General features: G+C 45.2%; 1 protein-coding gene across 4 annotated transcripts; it reads right to left on the minus strand.

The window, feature by feature from the left end:
- Nucleotides 1-365: 365 nt before the first annotated feature.
- On the minus strand, nucleotides 366-19,186 carry tmpoa (thymopoietin a). Of its 4 annotated transcripts, XM_061029965.1 has the most exons (12): nucleotides 18,565-19,186; nucleotides 11,076-11,193; nucleotides 8,881-9,024; nucleotides 8,552-8,691; nucleotides 5,401-5,496; nucleotides 4,128-4,274; nucleotides 3,696-3,773; nucleotides 2,545-2,586; nucleotides 2,258-2,452; nucleotides 1,904-2,041; nucleotides 1,551-1,654; nucleotides 366-1,444 (listed from the first exon to the last, which is right to left on the minus strand). In XM_061029965.1, exons 1-12 carry the CDS (start codon nucleotides 18,805-18,807, stop codon nucleotides 985-987), a joined length of 1,905 nt encoding a protein of 634 aa, XP_060885948.1. In that variant the 5' UTR covers nucleotides 18,808-19,186; the 3' UTR covers nucleotides 366-984. The 4 variants fall into 4 exon arrangements, with proteins under 4 accessions (XP_060885948.1, XP_060885949.1, XP_060885950.1 ...); XM_061029966.1 differs by lacking the exon at nucleotides 5,401-5,496 and having other exon boundaries at nucleotides 18,565-19,185; XM_061029967.1 differs by lacking the exons at nucleotides 1,904-2,041; nucleotides 2,258-2,452; nucleotides 2,545-2,586; nucleotides 3,696-3,773 and having other exon boundaries at nucleotides 18,565-19,183.
- Nucleotides 19,187-19,923: the final 737 nt, after the last annotated feature.

Raw genomic sequence — 19,923 nt, forward strand, 5'->3', positions numbered from 1 at the left:
CAGGAGGCCTCGTCCTCGCAGCAGAGACCAGGCTCTAGAGTAGACCGAGCTCCCCCATACATCAGCCAGGTGATCGCGCACTACTACCAACCGACGTCCCTGACGCCCGGCCACCACCATCGGACTGTGTCGTCCCCGCAACCACCGCTGTCCACATTCATGCGCGGCCTGCTCCGACCTCCAACCCAGCGGCAAGGACGTGTGGACAACAGGAACGCGAGGAATACAAAGGAGAAATCCTTCCTGCATCCAAAGTCTCTACCCGCTCTTTTGTAAAGCGTCTTTTGAGAGCACTTATGTATTGGCGCTACACAGATAATGACTGATTGAATGTCCTTGTAAATCAAACACTCCTGCAGCCACAGTAACAACGTTATAGTTTATTAACTGGATATTCAATATTTGTGACAGTGAATACATAATTAAGTAGAATACACAGAGACTTTCACTTTTATTAGAAGAGAACATTAAGAAAATATCGGTGTAGCACTTTAAGAAGATTTATGAGTGTTTGATTCTTAACATCATCGAGTGTCTGTCCCTTTAACAGAGACGGTCAAAGTAAAGTACAAAAGGAAACGAGAGGTTCAAACTCCGTCTGCAGCTGTTAATGACTGACAGGGACGGACAGTAAGGCACACACACATTCGATAGAAACACACACACACACAACCATGCATGCATGTATGGCATAAAAAAATAACCTGCTAAAAAAAAGTGAGTCCTCGTGTTTCTGTGAATGCTACCTTTTGTGTCTGAGGTTTCTGTCCGTTCACCATAAAGATCCGAGTGTCACTCCAACAGTTCTGCTGCGACTCTTTGAACACTGATTCACTGATTTTGGAAATGAGGGAAAATAAAAAATAAAAAAACATGGAGGGCAAAGATATCGGAGGTAATTTCACAGCGCCCGGGAACAAAACGGCTACATGAAGATTCACGCTTAAAGAAAAATAAAGAAAGGAAGCTCCCCTCCTGTTCTCTCTACGCCGCGCTGTCGCTCGCCACATCTGCAGGGGGGGCTTTAATCGGCGGGATGCTGTTGGTCTCCATGGCCTGATAAACCAGGAACAGGAACGTGGCCACAACAGCCAGCAGGAGCACCTTCTTCCACAGGGACATCCTGCTAGGAGCGGCTTTGCTCTGACCTGCAGGGGGCGCTGCAGACAGAGGCCAGGAGGAGGAGGAGGAGGAGGAGTAAGAAGGGATGGCGGAGGAGGAGTAAGAAGGGATGGCAGAGGAGGAGTAAGACGGGATGGCGGAGGAGGAGTTGGAGAGGGGCAGGCTGGAGACCCTGTGGACGATGTTGCTCTCTGTGTAGAAGGAGGAGGAGCTGCTGGTTTTGGTGGTTTTTGGAGAGAAGATGCTGTTTTCATTGTTCCACAGGTCACTGGACTTCACCGGGCGACCGGCTGCTCCTCTGATTGGTCGTCTGCAGGTGGCGCTGCAAATCAAAAAGCACTTATTGGTTTCTGAGGCAATCCTTTAGGTTACTTTCACACCTGCAGGTAAAGTTGAAGTGAAACCAGGAATAAACTTTGGAAACTTACGAGATTCCTGTTGGACTGTTGAAGTCGTTGGGGAACAGCTCCTTCAGGACCTCGTCCTCCTCCACATTCGGAGGCGGCTGCTCGCTGGCTGCAATCTTCTCCACCTAAAAAAAACAAACCACAGAGCGTGAATTAAAGTGCAATATTATAAATGCATTTTGTTGGCCAGCTTTAGCACACAACTTTTTATAATGATTCCCCCCCAGTGCTTCACTACAACCACCTGCAGATGTGTGTTTGGACCACCAGAGGGCCCCCTGCCTGAAATCTGACACCTCTCACCACGTGATCACTTCAAACAAAAGGCTGACCACTGCTGAACCACCAGGTGAATGTGACCTTCAGCTGTCTACCTGTTTCACTGACACGTCCCGGGACGGAGCGGACACTGAGCCGAGCGTCCGCACGTCGCCGCAGGACGACAGGAAGCTGGAGATTTTCTGCTGCTTCTGTTTGTGCAGGAGGACGTCTGCAGGGGGGGCTCGCTCCTCCTGATCACAGACAACTTGTGTGAGCAAATATTTAACCTGTCAGCTGTTACACAAATGTGTACAGAGCCTACACACACACACACACACACACACACACACACTATGTAGAGTGTGAGGTTAACCTCTCATGTTTCACCACAGACATCGTACATCAGGGAGAAGCACCGGTGAGGACAGAAAAAGAAAGATCTGAAGGATGTTTGAGTTAAGAAGTACCCCTCTGCTGGGTCTAGATCCAAACTGGTCTGACTGGGACCAGTAGGACTCCCGTTTCTTAATTGGGGAGATGTTACACATGGGGCTGAAGGTGAGCAGGTCCATTCTGGGGATGTGAACCAGAGGAGCGGGAGAGGACGGTCTGGATGGTTTAGCAGCCGCTAGTGGATTCTGCTCTCCATGCACGCTCCTCGACTTTTACAAAACACAGACTGGATGATTATGTAAAGTTAAAGAAGAAGAAAACTGCTGAGAATACTTGAAGTAAAAACATTAATGGCACACACCCTCACTGCTGGTCTCAGAGGTTCAGTACTTGGTTCAGGCTCCTGAGACATAAACACAAAATCAAAGAGAAAGAATCCAGATTTCAGACGGACACCCCCCCCCCCCATCTACTCCAAACCCACTTCAGCTGCTTTTTCAGTCGCCCATCATGTGTTCAACTGATGCTCACAGAGTGATTCAGCTTTAAATCAATGCAGCTCTCTTCTGCCACTGTACCCGACCTAAAAAGCCTCTGCATGTTTCTAATAAGCTCCACGAGCAGAAACGTGCTCAAACTAGGATCAATATTGGAGATGCTTTTGAAAAATGGAGAGAGGTTAGAACACAGAAAGGTTTACAGACCGATGCAGAGCTGGATAAACACTGAAGCTTCAGTGTCCACCACATGGTGACCTGAGTGAGCATCGACTCTAGAGAGGAGGGGGCGGGGGGAGACAGATCTCTATAATGTTTAGAATTTGGACTGCAGTACCCATTTTAAACACTAGGTGTCAGAGTTACTTATTGCTCCTTAAAAGGGATTCTCAATAAAGGCAAGTGACCTCTTACCGTGCACTATACTTTATCTGCTTTTTAAAAGTATATCATCTCTAATCTCTACAGGTTTCGTAGCTGATGGATACCTGAAGGTTTGTGCACTTGAAGACGAAGCATTTCTAATTTCGTTGTACAGTTCTGACAATGAAGACTTTCTATTTCTGTTTCTGTAGCTGGCCTCCTTCCAAAGTTATTACACTAAACCCCACAGAACATAAAAAGAGAGAGAGCTGCATTCAACCCGGTAATCCTCTTAATCAGGTCTGTGTGTGGGCGCTAGAAAACGATCCGACCGATTTGATGACCCTGCAGTTTGAGGGTTCAAGTTTTAGTTTTTCAGACTAAGGATCAGAATCTGTGAAAGTGACCCTGAACACATCATGAGCGACATCAACGGAAGACTGAAACAAGCTCGCTGCAGAATCAGAAACAAAAACGTAAAATAAAGAAATAACGACCGGACATCCACACACCTTCATCCCCACTGTGCAGACTGAGAGAGGCGTTTCTCAAACACACAGTTATGGTGACTCTGGCTGCACATTTTCACCCTGATGTCACCACTGTGCACATCATAAATGTGACTTTTGTGTTAAACAGTCAAAAAGCCAACCTCCAGCAGCGCCGTGTTGAGCAGAGCGACCGGTTTGCGAGCAGAATCCTTACTCGGTTTGGACGGACGTTCTTCCTCCTGGAGTTTCAAACAGAAGGTGAGCGAGCAGAAACTCCTGCACATTTTAATAGATTCCCAAAATAAATAAAGAGTGTCTAGGAGTGCTAATTTGTTGCAGTGGAGATTATTTATTGCTCAAGTCTAAAGTTTGTAATTGTTTTAACCAACAAAGACAGAAGGCAACACCGCACACCATCTAAATCACAAAGCTGCAACATTTTTGTTTTCCGTTTCTTTCTCTCTCAGCAGCTTTTTCGTTAAAAATATGACTTTCATTTTAAGCTTTGGTTCTTTTCATAACTTGTGATCTTTTAAATAACAGGTCGTATCGTTTGAAACATGTGGTGTTACAGTATCCAGCGTTTTGACAACCTTAGTGGGCGGAGCCACCTTCTCAGGCCTGTGCGAGGCGGAGGGAGGTTCAGCTCGAGCTGGACTGTCCAGTCTTTGAGAAACCCTCCTTTTAGCCTGCAGCTGGACCTGATCTGTCAGAGCCGGCCTGAGATCCTCAGGCACTATCTGCTGGGACAAAACAAACACAGCAGGCCTTGAGGAGACCTTTCAGAGAGGAGGGAGGAGGGCAAGTGATACACGAGAGGAAGAGCGAGGAAAAGGAAGTGTGCAAAGAGGATGACAGAAAAGAGGAGGCTGGAGGATTTCTGCTCTCTGACATCTGAGGGTTTAAAGACTGCAGGATGATCGGGCCGATTCACTTTCGCGGGGTCGTTCCCGACTCAAGTCTACTCTGAACCGATTATTCTGTAGTGCGAGTCGTATAAAGATCCAATCTTAACACCCCCGATCTGCTTGGAGAACATATCTGATAATTGTGATTTAAAATCTTGCTGATTACGCCATGAGAGGGTCTGGAAGAAGTCGTCGTGTGTGACTACTATTACTGCGAGAGACGGCAGTAATAAGGGGTCAGTAGTGGCGACCTGAGGCAAGATGCAACCTGTGCGCTAGACACCTGTAAAACATCTGACAGTTAAACTGCAGCTCTCACTGAAGAACAGACAACCCAAGCTGTCCTCGTCTCTCCAGACATTTCTTCACTCAAAACCCTTTATTTTCCTCTCTGCACAAATAAGCATAATCGCAAGTTCAACCTCCCCTTCCGTTGTTGTTTACGTGAGGTGAGGTGGTGAATTCCTCAGCCGGGCACGATGATCTTTGTAAAATCCTGCAGTCTGTGATGTGCCGTGATCGTCATCTCATAATGTGAGCACGCTGAGATTATAGAGAAGATTCTCCTCATGTGTGGATTTTAAAACTCCTGCAGTCTGAGTCAGGCTTGACAGTTTTTGCTTTGGAAGTTTCTGATCGGGTTTGTTTGTGTAATTGTGTGTTATAAATATTGTGTTTGGTGAGAAGTTTGAAAACAAAAAAGTTACACAAAGAAACAAGGGAGCAGTAGAGCAGAAACTCCTCTGAGCTGTGGGGTGAAATCACGGTTTCTATCGGTTTGGAGTGATGTCTAAACCCTGCAGAACATATTACTCCTTTAGACCCCATGTCTGGTGAAGGTGTAGAACAGAATGTGCCAAGTCTGAGCACTTGAAGCCAGGTGTGCAGCAGGTGAACAGGTACAGAGAGTGGAGCCACCGCTGAGTTGGTGTGAAGACAACATGAGGCTGAGAGGTACCGTTCTCTGAGAAAACCTCCTGGATCTGCGCTTCACCTGCAGGACAGATTCTTCTTCCTCCTCCTCCTCCTCATCCATCAGCACCACCTGGTCTCTCTGCACACACGGTGCACACAGCAGCAGACAAAGTGTGGGATAGATTTATCTACATTTGTGTCTGATTTACCTTCAGCCTGACACGCTGCAGAGCGTCAGAACTGGAGGAGACTCTAAGGTACGGATTGCCTGGCGTGGGTGCGCCCTAAGAAGGTGATCCAACTCTTGCTGGAACAGTCAAAGCTGCACAAATATCCACAGCAAAGCTCACATGACATCATAAGTTTTAACCTTCACTTTATATGATGACATCATGGAAAACGTCTTCTAAGTCACCTCATCCACCTTAAACACACATACATAAACACACACACACACACACACCTCAAGCCCCTCCTACACATCACATCATAGCTGGCAACACACCAGTTTTTCCCAAGTTATTCCCAAAGGCTCCACAGGTGAGTGTTGAGTGTGACCAGCAGGGGGAGTCGTTCACTATCACATGCAGAGAGGAGCAGCACATTATCACATGTGGGGGATGACTTCATGCGGATTCTCCCAAAAGAGCAAACAGAGGAATTTAAAGCCTCAGAATATTTAACAGAATATCACAGAGGGAGTGTGGAGGTTTTTATGATCACAGACACAAACGTTTGGAAACATGTGAAGAAGAAGAAGAACGACTGATTGGCAAACAGACATGAGGGCCGAGGCAGAGAGGACGAGAAGTGTGTGAAGCAGCTAATCCACATCATGTGCTTCGAGTCTGACGTGCAGCGATCAGCTCGGATCCTCTGAAGCCCGCACGCTCACTCTGAGCTGAGCTGGGTGGGACTGAAATCCAGGAAAATGAAAAACTGCTTCCTGTGCCAGCGTCGGGGGAAACTCAGTAATCAAGAACAGCTGCTGGGGAGTCCCATCCTACCTGGTGCTGCAGGACACACTGCAGACAGACTGCAGGAAGAACTGCTGCGAATACACACAGAGGAGGGACTTGGCTTTCTCTCGACGTTAATCTAAAGCGTCTGCGGCTAGAAAGGCGACAAAAACTTTACTGGAATGTGTGAATGAAGAGTAAATTAAGGAGAGAGGGACCAGATGTGTGCTGCTGCTGCTTTAAACACTTCCCGATCAGGACGGCTGATGTTTCTCTTTTAGAAATTGAGCATAGAAAAAAGCTTTATACGTCCACCTTGAGTTAGTCCTGGATTCTTCAGTGCAGCTTTTTTATGTGAAACGTGTAATCGTCTAGTTAATTTTCAGGAAAGAATAAAGAAATACACCCATCCTGCATGAGCAAAGGGGAAATGTTTCCTTTAAAATGCCCAGCTCGGGTACTTCCTACTCTTCCTCCTCTGTTTTTCACGGAGAGCAACAAGGCATGAGAAACCCTCTTTGCATGTCAACAGTAAACTAAACTTAGTGCAGTTTAGATTCATCTGGGCTGGAGGAGGTCGGTTTAAGAGCGTTTCTATAGTATTTAAAATAAGGGAAACATCAGGACATTGTGTACGATGGAAAATAGGCGAGTTTAGAGAAATCAGGGCGATGGTCCTCGCTTACTGAGAAGCTCCACAGCTGCAGTTTCATTCAGTCTGAAAGGAAAGAAATCAAACACTGCTGCCTTTTGATGCTACTGATGTTCATGTTTACGTCGACTTATCGACCTTCCTGTCTGCAGAGGAAGTGGAAATGTGCGGCGTTGTTTGTCTGCTGCTCCTGATCACCTTCAGCTGACCCGTTAAATCATCATTACATTTCCTCCTTTTCATTTTAGCCGATTTCACGTCTGCACTCCTGAAAATATCGAGATAATCTCAGGAGGATATTCTCCTGACCTGGTTGTTCACACATACACCTCACAGCGGGAGACTACCCCTATCAGACAGGACGGGGGGGGGGGGGGGGTCTCCTGAGGGAAGACGGGGTGTAAAAACTAAGCAGCAGAGTCCGCTACACGACGCTATAATGAGAATATTTCATCTTCTATCAATGCTACGTGTAGTTGAACAGAATCTCAATGTGAACTAAAGAGTGGAGAAGAACATACTGGAGAACAGGAAACATAATGCAGCAGGTTCATTAGGAGATGGTAGAGGTGGCGTGCAGACAGTCTATGGTTGTGCAGCAATCACAGGGAATAAACGTCACCACCCCCTCCCACTCACTCCAGGTGAATTCTCCTGATTATATCCTGCTGCGTTCTGTGTGCATGTGTTGTTTTAGGCTACAAAAGTTCTCCTCAGGTCACATTTACATGCAAACGATCCCACTCTGCAAAGTATCAAAAGCCTTAACCACCTCGTCTGAGCTGCACCAGTGCTGATGAACAACACAAACAACGCAGCAGAAATTAACACTGCTGCTCTCTGAGGGTTTCAGACAGTGGACTCCACCTGCTCTACATATCTGCTGCAGCCTTTCACACAGCCAGGTCAAGGACCAGAGCAAACCTCCACCTCGTGCTTACATGTATACCTCTGCAGATGTTCACATTTAAAGCAACAACATGCATCCAAAGAGCTTCTGGGTGAGAGTATGAGAGTATTTAGCTTTGGTATGAAGCTGCACTTAAAGAAAAGTATAAACTAAACACGGGGAAGGGAATGGTAAGAAAGTGTTTCTGCTATGTAATTCACAGTGATTCACTAAAGGCTGCAAGAAGCTCAGGAGGGAAACACTTCAAGCTGCTTTCAAATCTGTAATTTCACCAGGAAAATAAAGCTCCCCTCTCATTCAGGTTTATAGCCAGCAAAGCTCTGAAATCAGACACTGGAAACATCCAAACCCCCCTTCCAGTATCCGTAACCTTGATGCCATCTTCCATCAACCACTCTCCTTGGAAACATCGTCCGTCTCCCTCCATTCCTCGTCTTCTCAGATGAGACCCTCACCCACGCATTCATCACATCATCCAGACTGGACAACTCACTCCCAAAACCATCAGAGACCCCCCCCCCCTTTAAGAAATCCCTAAAAAGTCACCTCTTCTACATCGCCTACACCCACAGTGTAACAGAGAACATTTCAATTAATTAGTTTCCATTCAAATAAAACGGTCCACAGAAAGCGCAGGAAGACTCGTAATAAAAAGGTGGAACGTGTTTCTCACCACGTGGCGTTTGCTGCTGGAGGTGCGGGTTGTGATGGGCGTCTTCCCTCGGCTCCTCAGCGGTCGCTCCACCACTGGAACTGGTTCAGGTTCAGGTTCAGGTTCTGGTTCAGGTTCAGGTTCAGGCTCAGGTATCACTTCTGAAAGATCAAAATAAAATCTAAGATTACTTCGGTTTCTAACCCTGCGAGTAGCTCTCAGCTTCCGTCCTTCCCGGTGCAGAGAAGAACTCTCCAACCCGATGTGTTGAAGATCGACTGTTTCATCTACACATATTAACACACACACATATATCCTCTGTATGAAAGGCATAGACAAGTTCTTCTTACCGTCCTCCTTGTCGCTGTACATGTCAGACTCAGAGTTGCCGTTGTGGTTGACTTGGATCTCTGTGACGACCAGCTGAGTCAGCTGAGCAGGGCCGCCGTCCAGAAGTTTCTGCAGCTTCTTCTCGTACAGTTTGCGGGTGGACGCTGAGAAGACGAGCGGAGGAGAAATGGTCGATTAAAGAATGCAAAAAAAATGACACAGAGCAGTCCTGCGTTTCTCTGCGTGAGTGATGAGGAATGTTAAACACAGACTCTCCTGTAGAGTTTTAAAGGTTTAAGTTTCATATTAGCAATATTTAAAGGAGTAACATGTAACTCTGACACCTAGTGTTTATGATGAGTACTGCAGTCCAAATTCTAAACATTGGAGAGAGCTGTCTCGCCCGATTCTTTAAAGCAAACAAACATCATAATTTATGTTCGTAATAAACCCCTGACTGTAAATCAGGTTAATGTTTTATTAGATTCATTTTATGTGCAGAGAGTTGGACATCAGAGAGGACAGACCGGTCAGCGATCACAGCTGTCTGATTTCTCTGCTTTTTCTTTGCTTCAAACACCTCACTTCTGTATCGTCTTGGAGGTTTTTAAAAAACAATAAATATCCCAAACATTAAGGAAAGCTGCAACGATAAGCCCCTGAATAAACAAAGTTGATTGAAAGAGGATTGGTTGCTGTTTTGGGAAACTTATTTGATGCATTTGAAACCAGAAACTGCTCCTCAAACATGAGGATGTGCTGCTTTTCTTCATCATAATCGATAATGATTCAGGACTCTTTGGGGGTTTTGACTTTTGGAACAGAAAGACTTGAATTTAAACTAAAAATCAGTTAATCAGATATTACATCCCACAATGCATTTCAGTCAGCTGTCAAATACAACAAGCACAAAGAGGAGAGGTCTTCTGGTTTAGAGAGTCTGATAGCCGACATCTCGAGTGTATGATTCAAAGGTTAGAGCGCGAAAAGGTGAGAGGCAGAGTTTAAGACGATGACACAGTTTTCAGTCCGGCTCTGAGCACGGGTCACTCTCTCATGGGAACAGCTGACGTGCTCCTCTTCTTCGTGCTGTCTTAAGGCCGCGCTCTTGATGTTAGCATTAGCAGCTACATGTTTAGCAGTTTTTGAAAAGTCAGACTTGATGATCGGGAGTCATTCTTGTATTTGAGTCACGTTTTGCATCCACAGCTGTGTCACTATCGCAGCAAGAGTAACAGCTGCAGGTCTGTGTGTGTGTGTGTGTGTGTGTGTGTGTGTGTGTGTGATCAATGCAGCTGCTCAGACACAATGCTGTACAGAAGGCAAAGCGCACACTCATGTACACACTTGAATGAAAACGTGCACACAGGCTTTCACACGTCTGACAGCTGTGATGGTACGAGAGGAACACAGAGAGGTGGAAGCTCTCAGCGACTCGACCTTTATGCTCATTTTAAATATTATTTGACAAACATTTTAAACATCATGTCACTTTGACGCGTGTCTTAGACTTTGGCTTCATTCATGTCTGCAGAAACCGGATTCTGAGTCTGCACAGGACGTTCTAATATTTTAATGACTGATTGAATTCAGAAATACCTTCTAAAAAAACACGATCTGTGACCACCTCGTGTTCCTTTCTAAATGCCAGCATCTTTTTTCAAGTGTTCCCAATGAGGAGAGACCGTTTGCAGCAGCAGGCGGTCGCCCGAGGAAAAGGTGCAGCGCCCTGCATCCTTTTTCTGATCCCTGCACCTTTTTTGTTCTGCAGCTCTGAGCGCCTCTAGTTGAAGTAAAGTCCATAGCCATAAATGTGCTGCGAAAGATATGAAGCCATATACGTCCGCCTCACGTCAATGATTAACACTTTCTGACGCTCAAGTTGAAAAGAGGAGAGCAGAAATCAGGAGGCGGGAATGCTTCTGTGTCACGTCTGGAAACACTAATCTGATCCGCTCTGGTTCGAATAGTGAGCCGTCAGTATGTCGTAAAGGTTTAAAGAAACTGATCTGATTTGTCTGCAGAGCGAACAAAGCCTAATTGAGCTACACATTCCAGGAAAGTCTCTCACACAGCGGCTCAAACCGCTCGCCGACATATCAGAGCCTCGTGTGAATTCCAGCACCTGCGTGGAGCGTGTAGCACCAACACACCACGTCCCTCAGCGTGCGTGCGACCTCACATATGACCCCGCTGAAAACACGAAAACACTCACCGACGATGGGCCCGGCGTCAACCCCGTGCTTCAGCAGCTCGTCCTTCAGACTATCGTCAGTCAGCTCGGTCACATCCAGATCTTCAGACCGAACTTTGTCCGTCTTCCTCGTCGCTTTCTGCAAAACAACAGAAAGAACCCGGTTAATAACGATGAACTGTTCAATACATAAAAATTTGACTAGTCAGGGTCAGGGGGGATTTATTTTAGTCCTGAGGAAATGTAATCAGCAGTAATGACATTGAAGAGTCAGCTGATGAGCAGATTTGTTGGTAGGAGTGAGCTGCTCTTGCATTTCCTGTCGGGTTTAACAAAATACAAGACGTAGTTTTTTTTCTCATACTATAAAAGCCTAATGAAAGATTTCTTGCCATCTTTTTGGTACTCTTTCCTTCCTGGGTTAGGGTTATCCTATAATATTTAGTTAAATAAAGTCCATTAAACCAGCTCTTTTAAAAGGTCCAATCAGTAAGATGTGTAGTGAGTGAAATTATAAAGTGACCTTACTATATGATCAGACATTAAGGAAACATGCTATGTTGAAGTGCTGGCTTCTCTGACAACAATGCAGCAGCCAGTATGTCCTCCTTCTAACTTTAGATTCTGCTCCTGAATGCTCTGGATTTGTTTGGACCAGAGAAGGTAGGCGGTTTTAAGGCACCCTCCACACGGCCGTTTTGGACGCCCCTCGGTTTGCCAGATATGAGAGCAGTTATCAGGTCAAACCAACAGGTGTTGCAGTGATGGAAGCGGGCAAGAGAAGTGGTTCAGATAGAAGTGATTGTACCCGACATAAAAAGCCTCTGCATGTTTCTAATAAGCTCCACGAGCAGAAACGTGCTCAAACTAGGATCAATATTGGAGATGATTTTGAAAAATGGAGAGAGGTTAGAACACAGAAAGGTTTACAGACGGATGCAGAGCTGGATAAACACTGAAGCTTCAGTGTTCACCACATGGCAACCTGTGAGAGCATCGACTGTAGAGAGGAGGGGGCGGGGGGAGACAACTCTCTACAATGTTTAGAATTAGGACTGCAGTACCCATTTTAAAAACAAGGTGTCAGAGTTACATATTCCTCCTAATGTGCAATAAATTGACTGTTTACACCTGTTGTTGTTGTTTTTTGCACTAAGCGACCTTGCTCATCCCTTTTCAAACTGTGCAGCTCTTCCATTACAGGATTGTTACAATTTGAATAACATTGTTTTATATTCTAATTGTTTATTTTTTTCTTAATGAGGTGTCTTGTCAGTTGGAGACTTCTGGTTTCTGGCTTCCATCATTAATTATTTCATTTCTGTGTTAACTGATTTGCACCAAAACACCAGGACACACTGACCCGATTCTGAGTCTGACTTGTGCACACAAAGCGGTTCTTAAAGAGTTTATAAAGAGCCGAGAACAATGATCAGATCGCTGAGAAGAGTCTGAATCGTCGTCACAACACAGCAGCTGCTCAGTTCAGATGTTAAATCCCACCGTGCCCACAGGCTCACCTTAACCTGAACTTTTACCTTTAACATGCTAACGTAAATCTCTCTGAAAAAAATGTTCTGTTTGTTGAGCTTTCAGACAGTTTAAAAGAAACCTGTTCCCCAGGTTTCTGCTTTACACCTCCTTCCTTTGAATGAACTTCACTGCCTGTTTGAAAAATGTGAGAAAAGTTCACGAGTAGATTCCAGGAGCTTCAATTCACACATGATCTATGCGCAGGAATGAGGAGACACATGCTAAACGTGCACTCACTCATACAAAAAAAGATTTTGGGGAACAAGCTTTAACTTGACCAGTTTCCTTCAATTTCCTACAACTAAGTGAAACCAGGGAGAGGAATGAGGGAGGGAAAAAAAAGCGGGACGCTCTGAGCAGATGTTGCCTTCAGGCGCTCCGTGATAGTAAACAAAGTTCAGGGCTGAAGCTCACCAGTCGACAGGAAATTACAGCGTGTTTGGAGCCAGCTGCCGCCGAAATGAATCCCAGTGTCTCTGAGCAAATAAAGTACGCATGCAGAAAATGTTTGCAAAAACAAAAGTGAGCATGCGTTCAGTGTGCTGCAGGATGGAAGCAGTCACTCCAAGGACTGTCTGCGTTTTATGTCTGAGACATATCGTCAAAAAATGAGGATGCAAACGACTGCTTGGACCCAGAGGTGATTCAGGACTTTATCTCGAGTCAGCTCAGGTGAATGTGTGCAGAGGTGCACGGTCAGGTCTCTACAGTCCATGAGGTCAGACACATAGACCCTAAAGAGAACGTCTGTTTCAAGGTGAGATATTTACACCCTGTAACGTCTCTCCTCCAATGTGAATGTCACTGAGGCACAATGGGGTGCCTGCTCTGTACCACCATCATAGGAACCAGCGGGGTAAGGACAGCGCTGTGTGTGCATGTTTTTCTACATGTTGTGCTTTCTCAACGCCACAACACAAGGGGAATTCAATGACTGGGACACCAATATTACAGAAAATAAATATGAATGTACACAGACGTAATGCTGACAGAGCTTCATTATGCCGTGGTACCGAAATCTCACTATGAAAAGGGCTTAGATTACCCTGTTTTGATACCACTATATATTCCAATTTTGGATCATTTCTTGCTTATGATCCCCAAAAACTGCAGCAAACTCCTGCACACTGTCTCAATTGTCCAAATTTGTTGCCAATGTATTTGTGCAATTTAGAAAGTTTTCTCTCTTTCTCTTGCAGAAGAACCCTAGTAGCCTCTAAAATCAAAAATAGTCCTCAACACTAGAGAAAGGCAGCGATGCAAACAGAAAAGGTGAAACCTCACTACATACGGCAGCTGTCTGTTTTGAGACCAGCAGCAACCCTCGGCTGAAGGACTCAGCTGAGCAGAGGGGGAGGAAGTTTAAAGAAATGCAGAAGAAAAACAGCTTAATCAACAACACTATGTTCTCAAAGATACTTTGAATAAACTCTGTGTTTGGAGTTTCTGCACCAGAAATCGGAGGAATGCAAAGATGACATGCTAAAACTTCAGCGGTGAAGTACTTCCACGGTTCACAGCGTGTAATAACTGAGACACACACACAGTTTGTGTTACTCTGCGTCTGGCTCTCTGTGGGCCCTCGGCGGGGTTCGGTCTGGAGGAGAGCCAGAGACTGTTTCATAATGAGCAGGAGAGAGCGGGAGAAGAGGAGGAGGAGGAGGGGACCTTGCAGACCACACCCTGGACTTTAAAGGCATAACTGCGGCCTGAGCTCACAGCCGGAGCTCGCTCGCTGGAGTAAAAACACTACGAACAGCGTCAGACTTTCCTCTCTGCAGGCTGCATGGAGGGGCTGCAGGGTGAGACATGCCAGAGCCTGCGGCTGCATGATGCAACCCGCTGCATGGCTCAGTAACAATGGAGTGTGTGTGGTTAGCCGCGTGTTTACTGAATTTAACCACAACTGACACACATTCCTCAAACTTTACAGCTAATTCTCCCAAATGTCATTAAAACAGAAGACAAACTTAAAGCATGACAGAGGTAAAGAATGTGACTCTCTCAGGCTCTCTTTGAAAAGCCTCTTTGACTCCAGAGAAGCATCTCAAAAATGCCAGGAATTAATTTTTCTGCGACGTCCCCCTCTCCGCCCCCCACCTGCACACCGTACCTGCAGCCTGTACTCACACATGTGATCATCGGGTTTCAAGAGATAAACAACCTGAACGCTGACAAACCACAGAAAGACAAAAGGACAGACTAATTACACACGAGCCCCGTCTTTCCACAACCTCCACTCTTTACTACACACACAGTGAACCGCGCGCGCGCACACATACACACGTAGTGGCACACACATTCCTTTCGCTGTGAAAAGTATTTCCTCAATGAAAAGACCAAACCCATAAAGATAACAGACCTTTAAGCTGCAGTCGGAATATTTCATACAAAAACACACTCCATAGGACTCGATGGCAAACTAGAGCTAAACGTAGAGGATTCTTATCAATCCCTAAATGTCTTGGTTTTGTCTCGGTCCCGCCCTGCCTTGGTCTTGGTCTTGACTCGGTCTTGATCCCTAAACGTTTTGGTCTTGTCTTGTTCTTGGAGCACTCTGGACTCGGGTATGTCTTGGTCTTGGTTTGATTCTGAATCTCTGGGGGGGCAGGAGCTGACTTTTGGAGACTATGATGTGGGGTCTTTCTCAAAGTGGACTGACACTCGGGAGCGGGCTGATCTCAGTTTGAAGTCTCACTCGCAGTTTGGATGAAACTCCTTCATTGAGGTGTTTAGAGACAAACAGAAACTTTTTGTTACCATGGTAACATGTCACACAACTTCTAGTAGTCTGCATAAATTACAGCGGGTCAGACTCATTATAGAAGCATCCGCATTAAGAGAAATAAAATAAATGTCCACCGTAGCTATCTTGGAGGCATTTCTTAACTGATTAGTATTTGCGACCATCCCCGTTAACGTCTGCATGACATCCGCGGCGTGGAGTCGATCAGCTGGTGGAGGGTTTTAAAACCTACTGCTACTCGATGCACGCTGAAGCACTAACCGAGTTTGCGCGCAGACAACTTTTCTAGGGTTGTTTGAGAAAGAGCACGACCTGACCTTCACCGATTGGTCACGCCCCCTATCACATGACACTTTCAAAGAAGAAAACAAACGCCATCATTGACTCAAAAGCCGAAAGCTTTGTGTACGTTAAAGGTTGCATGTTTTCAGGCGTGTCCCGATCATTTTGGCTGGTAAATGCAAACACAGAAATGTGGCGTTTGTCTGGCCGTGCTAAACGCTTAAGTGTTCGTCTACTAAACTGATCATGAGACAAGAAGCATCGTGATCCTGTTAACTTGCTGCCCCTGCTCACCTATTCTCCTTGGGAAACCCTGCAGTGAGCACACAGATGGGTCTGTTTAGAAGTAGAGCGGTGAAAAATGTGACGCTTTCCTTTTCTCTTTGAAACTGTCTCAAGCCGACGCCGTCCACAGAGCTCCTAAAAAAAAGAGCTTTTCAAGATCCCAGCACGGGGAAACTAACCTTTGACCTTCTTTTACAAGAGCGTAGTTCTTTTATGTGTCGCTTTTTCTGCAGGAGACAAATTCTGAATGAACACACACTCTCTGTAACAAATGAATTGCAGTTTTTGGGTAGAACAAACATCCATGCAAAGTATATCTCTCTCAATTGGCTCTGGCAATGCCTGTGAGTCACGCTGGGATTAGGAAACGCCTCCCTGTTAGTCAATATCCAATCACCATGTCCTAAAGAGGACATCCCTGGTGTCAGATTACACAAATCACTTTCACATGATGAGTTTAGAGGAAGAAAAAACATGACAGTGAGATTTCTTAATTTCAAACAGAATGAGATTCCCACGAGAGGATTGAAACACCGGACTGTGCAGGAGCGTTTCTGCCTTTTTCCGGGCATTAAAAGAACATACAATGATTCTTGAACGCCCCTCCCCCAGGTTTAAAAACCTACAGCTTTAAACCGTCTGTCAGGTGACCGTTCTGCTGAACCCTGAACCTCTGATTGAAATGTACGACTACAAAAGAGCGTTCATAAGAGTCGTGTTTGTGCTGGAAGAATGAAGCGTAACACCTGCACACACAGCGAGCACACTAACATCCTCTGACTCCTCCCACATGTTTGGTTTGTCATTTTTCACTCACTGCCTTTGTTTTTACTCAAACCCTTCATTCAGTCCGAGTACAAACCGCCTCTAACCACTCACCCACCCCCCCACTCCGTCTCTGATCTCTGAAGCAGAATCAACACCTGTGATCGGAGCAGGGCCGTCCAGATACCAGAGAATTAAACTTAGATGTGATATCAACGCCTGTTTGTTACCACAGCAACAATAACAAGAAGTCTTACGTGCAAACACTGGGTAATTACTTGTTTTTAATTGTCAGAACTTGCAGACAAACCGCTAACCCTGCACGGTGTCTAAACTGCACAAAAACTTTGACAGGGAGTGTCCAGATGTTTTCTTGCAATTTCTAAAGGATTTATTCCTCTCCTACGCACCCGTCTCTTGAAATTGATACGCATTATTGAACGTTTTAGTACTGATCACCTAATAACAGTGACTGCACCACACGTGTCAAAATGCATCAACGTCTTTGAAAACTTGCTGGGCTGCAGACGCACAGCATGCTTAAAACAAATAATGGGACCTGGTGGATTGACGCCATCAATACTCTAAAATCTTTGTTGTGTTGTCGTTTGTTAAGCTCGGCCTAGCCGTAGGGTCCTTGGGGTGGGAGGGGGTGCTAGGTGTGGGTCTGTTATTTGCCCCCCCTTGTCGTCGTCGCCAGTTTAATCTTTGTTTGTCTGTGATTAATAAGGGATTCTGAATGCACATGACCCCTCTCTCTCTCTCTCCCTGATCAACAACACAGCTGACAATGATTTTATCAGAGATCTTATTGACTGATTGTTGCAGCTCTACTTCACAGCGTCCGTGTACGTCAGAGCGTCATGCACAGAGCTTCACTGATTGATTGGATACCGCTGATATAGACTGCAGGATTAAGAAATCTCTCCGACCTGCTCCTGTTTGACAGTTCTCAGGTATGCAGACGGTAGCTGTGTCTTTTTGGCGGTCGGAGTTGACTGACAACAAACAAACACACCTATCAGCGTCTCCATCTGATCTGTGGCGGTTTCTACGCCTGGGCGTGAAACAGCAGGTAAGACAGGGACTCTGTTTGTCCACTCGCGACTGTCTGATTGAACTAACACGTCAAAGAGTGAATGATTAACACGACGACGAGGAGAAACCACACCCTGCAGATAACAGCAACCTGTTGGTATCACAGCACACATTTAAATGTAGTTTTTGTTGCCACACCAACATTAAAAACACTTGTCAAGCATGTTGGAGATGATGCAAAGAGGGACAAACTATGATGGGGGGGGAGTGAAAGCGGAACAATGCACCACAGATTAATTCCTGAGGCTTTTGGTTGTAGATGGACGTCCAAACTGAAGTCTACGGACTGCTAAGGGTCTTCAGAGAGGGAAAGGGTCCCAAAGGAAAGGAGAAGAAAATGTAACTAGCAGGAAGAGGGGTGCAGGTTTGGGTGTGGACTCCGTGGGTGAAGGGACTGTGCAGAAGTTTTAGACAATTCATTCACAGGGTATTTGAGACTTAGTGCAAGTCTGTTCTAAAGTGATTACTTTAGAGACTTCTCGTTAATAAATGACTGGTCAACAACTTGTTTGGCACAGCAATGAAAGAAAAACAAACCTGGCTTTCCAAAGAAAGTCAGATTTTTAAAAAGTTGCACAATGTGATCCAGGGATGTCCCACTCTTTCATTGGACGAATACAAACATGCAATGTGTTATTTTAACGACAAAAACCTCTTAAATTATGTATTTTTATTAGTATTTAGCTCCCTTAAAGTGCTGTATCATAAAAAAAGGTCATGCTCCAAAGTAAACAAAGTCACTACTTTTGCAGTTAGGTTATTAAACATTTCAGAAATCCAGACACAAATAAGCAAACTCACCCTTCCGGAGGACCGACTCCTGCTGGTGATCACGACCGGCGGGAGCTCCTCGTCGCTGGAGAAGGCGTCCAGGGTCGCGGGGGTGTCATGGTGGTTCTTCTGCGCGGTCAGGTTCTTCAGATACAGCTGGACAAACACGTCTTTTGTCGGGTTCCCGCTCGGCAGCTCCACGTTGTGGGCCAGCAGCTCGCTCTTCAGCTTGTCCTTGGTGAGCGTAGACGGGTCGTCCAGGTACTCCGGCATGTCTGCGTGTCAGTGGCGGGGGAAGAGGGACCGACGGCTGGGTAAAGTTAGCGAGCTAACACGCGAGAGAGAGAGAGAGAGAGCGAGAGAGAGGGAGAGAGAGAGAGGGGGGGATAAATGGAGCAAAACTCAGGGGAGGTTTGGGGTGAGCGGAGCGGCTAAGCAGCGCCTCTCACCGGAGCAAATTGGAAAAACAAACAAAGCGAAAGCGACAAACTCGTGTTTTAAAGAGCAAAAAAAACAAGACGCAACAAATAACTCAAACTAAATTACTTTATATTGTTGCTCTCGGTTCCTCCTAAACGCAGGAATAATGCAGAACTGAAAGCGGTCCTCTCTGCGCCAGCCTGCCGCTCCTCACGGGATGACCCGAACCGGAAGTGACTGCATATAGAGTCGGGTTCCTATTGGTCAGGCGCTGTAAGCAGGAGCTACCTGATTGGCTGAGCTTATAATGCAACTATTGAAAATCAAATCAGGCTGTGACGCTGACAGGAAGTTGTTGAAAAAAACTGCTTTTATTTACTTGTTTCATTTATTATTTAACTATAGTCCAAACACATCTGTTTAAATTATTATTCCCCTCCATATGTATCCATCTTTTATTTTATTTTGTATGCATTATTTTATTTCTCTTATTTATATTTTCCTGTATGTACTTTAAATATACTATTATATTATTTAAATGCCTCTTTGACCTGATTTAAATCAGCTACTGTCTATGTACCTGAAGTATTTGTACATTATTGTTCTTTGAATAAAATGATTGTGGGGGAAAAATCGTATTTTATACATTTAAAAATGTAAAATTATAATTATCTTGTTCCCACAACTTATTATGTTTGCACAAGTTAATATCTTGTGAAGATGCACGCTGATGGGTTTTGTTGCTGCTATAAGATAAGAAAATGAAGGAACTCTTTTTTTGGTGATGTGTCGGATGTTGGACTAAGAAAGTTGTTTTAGGAAAAGTCTTCTGTTGTAATGTTAGATTCTCAAATGACATATCATTCATAATATGTCTTTATTTGAACTAAACATCAAATCCACTTAAGACAAATATAGGTCATTACCTTTCTCCCTTTATATTTATACTTACTTACATCGTCCGATATT

Source organism: Labrus mixtus, chromosome 22 (genome assembly GCF_963584025.1).
Source record: "Labrus mixtus chromosome 22, fLabMix1.1, whole genome shotgun sequence".
NCBI lineage: Eukaryota > Metazoa > Chordata > Actinopteri > Labriformes > Labridae > Labrus > Labrus mixtus.

Bases quoted from the DNA above. Each gene is read 5' to 3' on its own strand.
- tmpoa (XM_061029965.1), bottom strand. From the start codon at position 18,807: ATGCCGGAGTACCTGGACGACCCGTCTACGCTCACCAAGGACAAGCTG. The intron at 3,774-4,127 runs GTTGTCAAAACG...TTGAAACTCCAG, and splicing joins AGGTGGCTCCGCCCACTAAG to GAGGAAGAACGTCCGTCCAA. The intron at 1,655-1,903 runs GTAGACAGCTGA...TGTTTTTTTTAG, and splicing joins GGGACGTGTCAGTGAAACAG to GTGGAGAAGATTGCAGCCAG.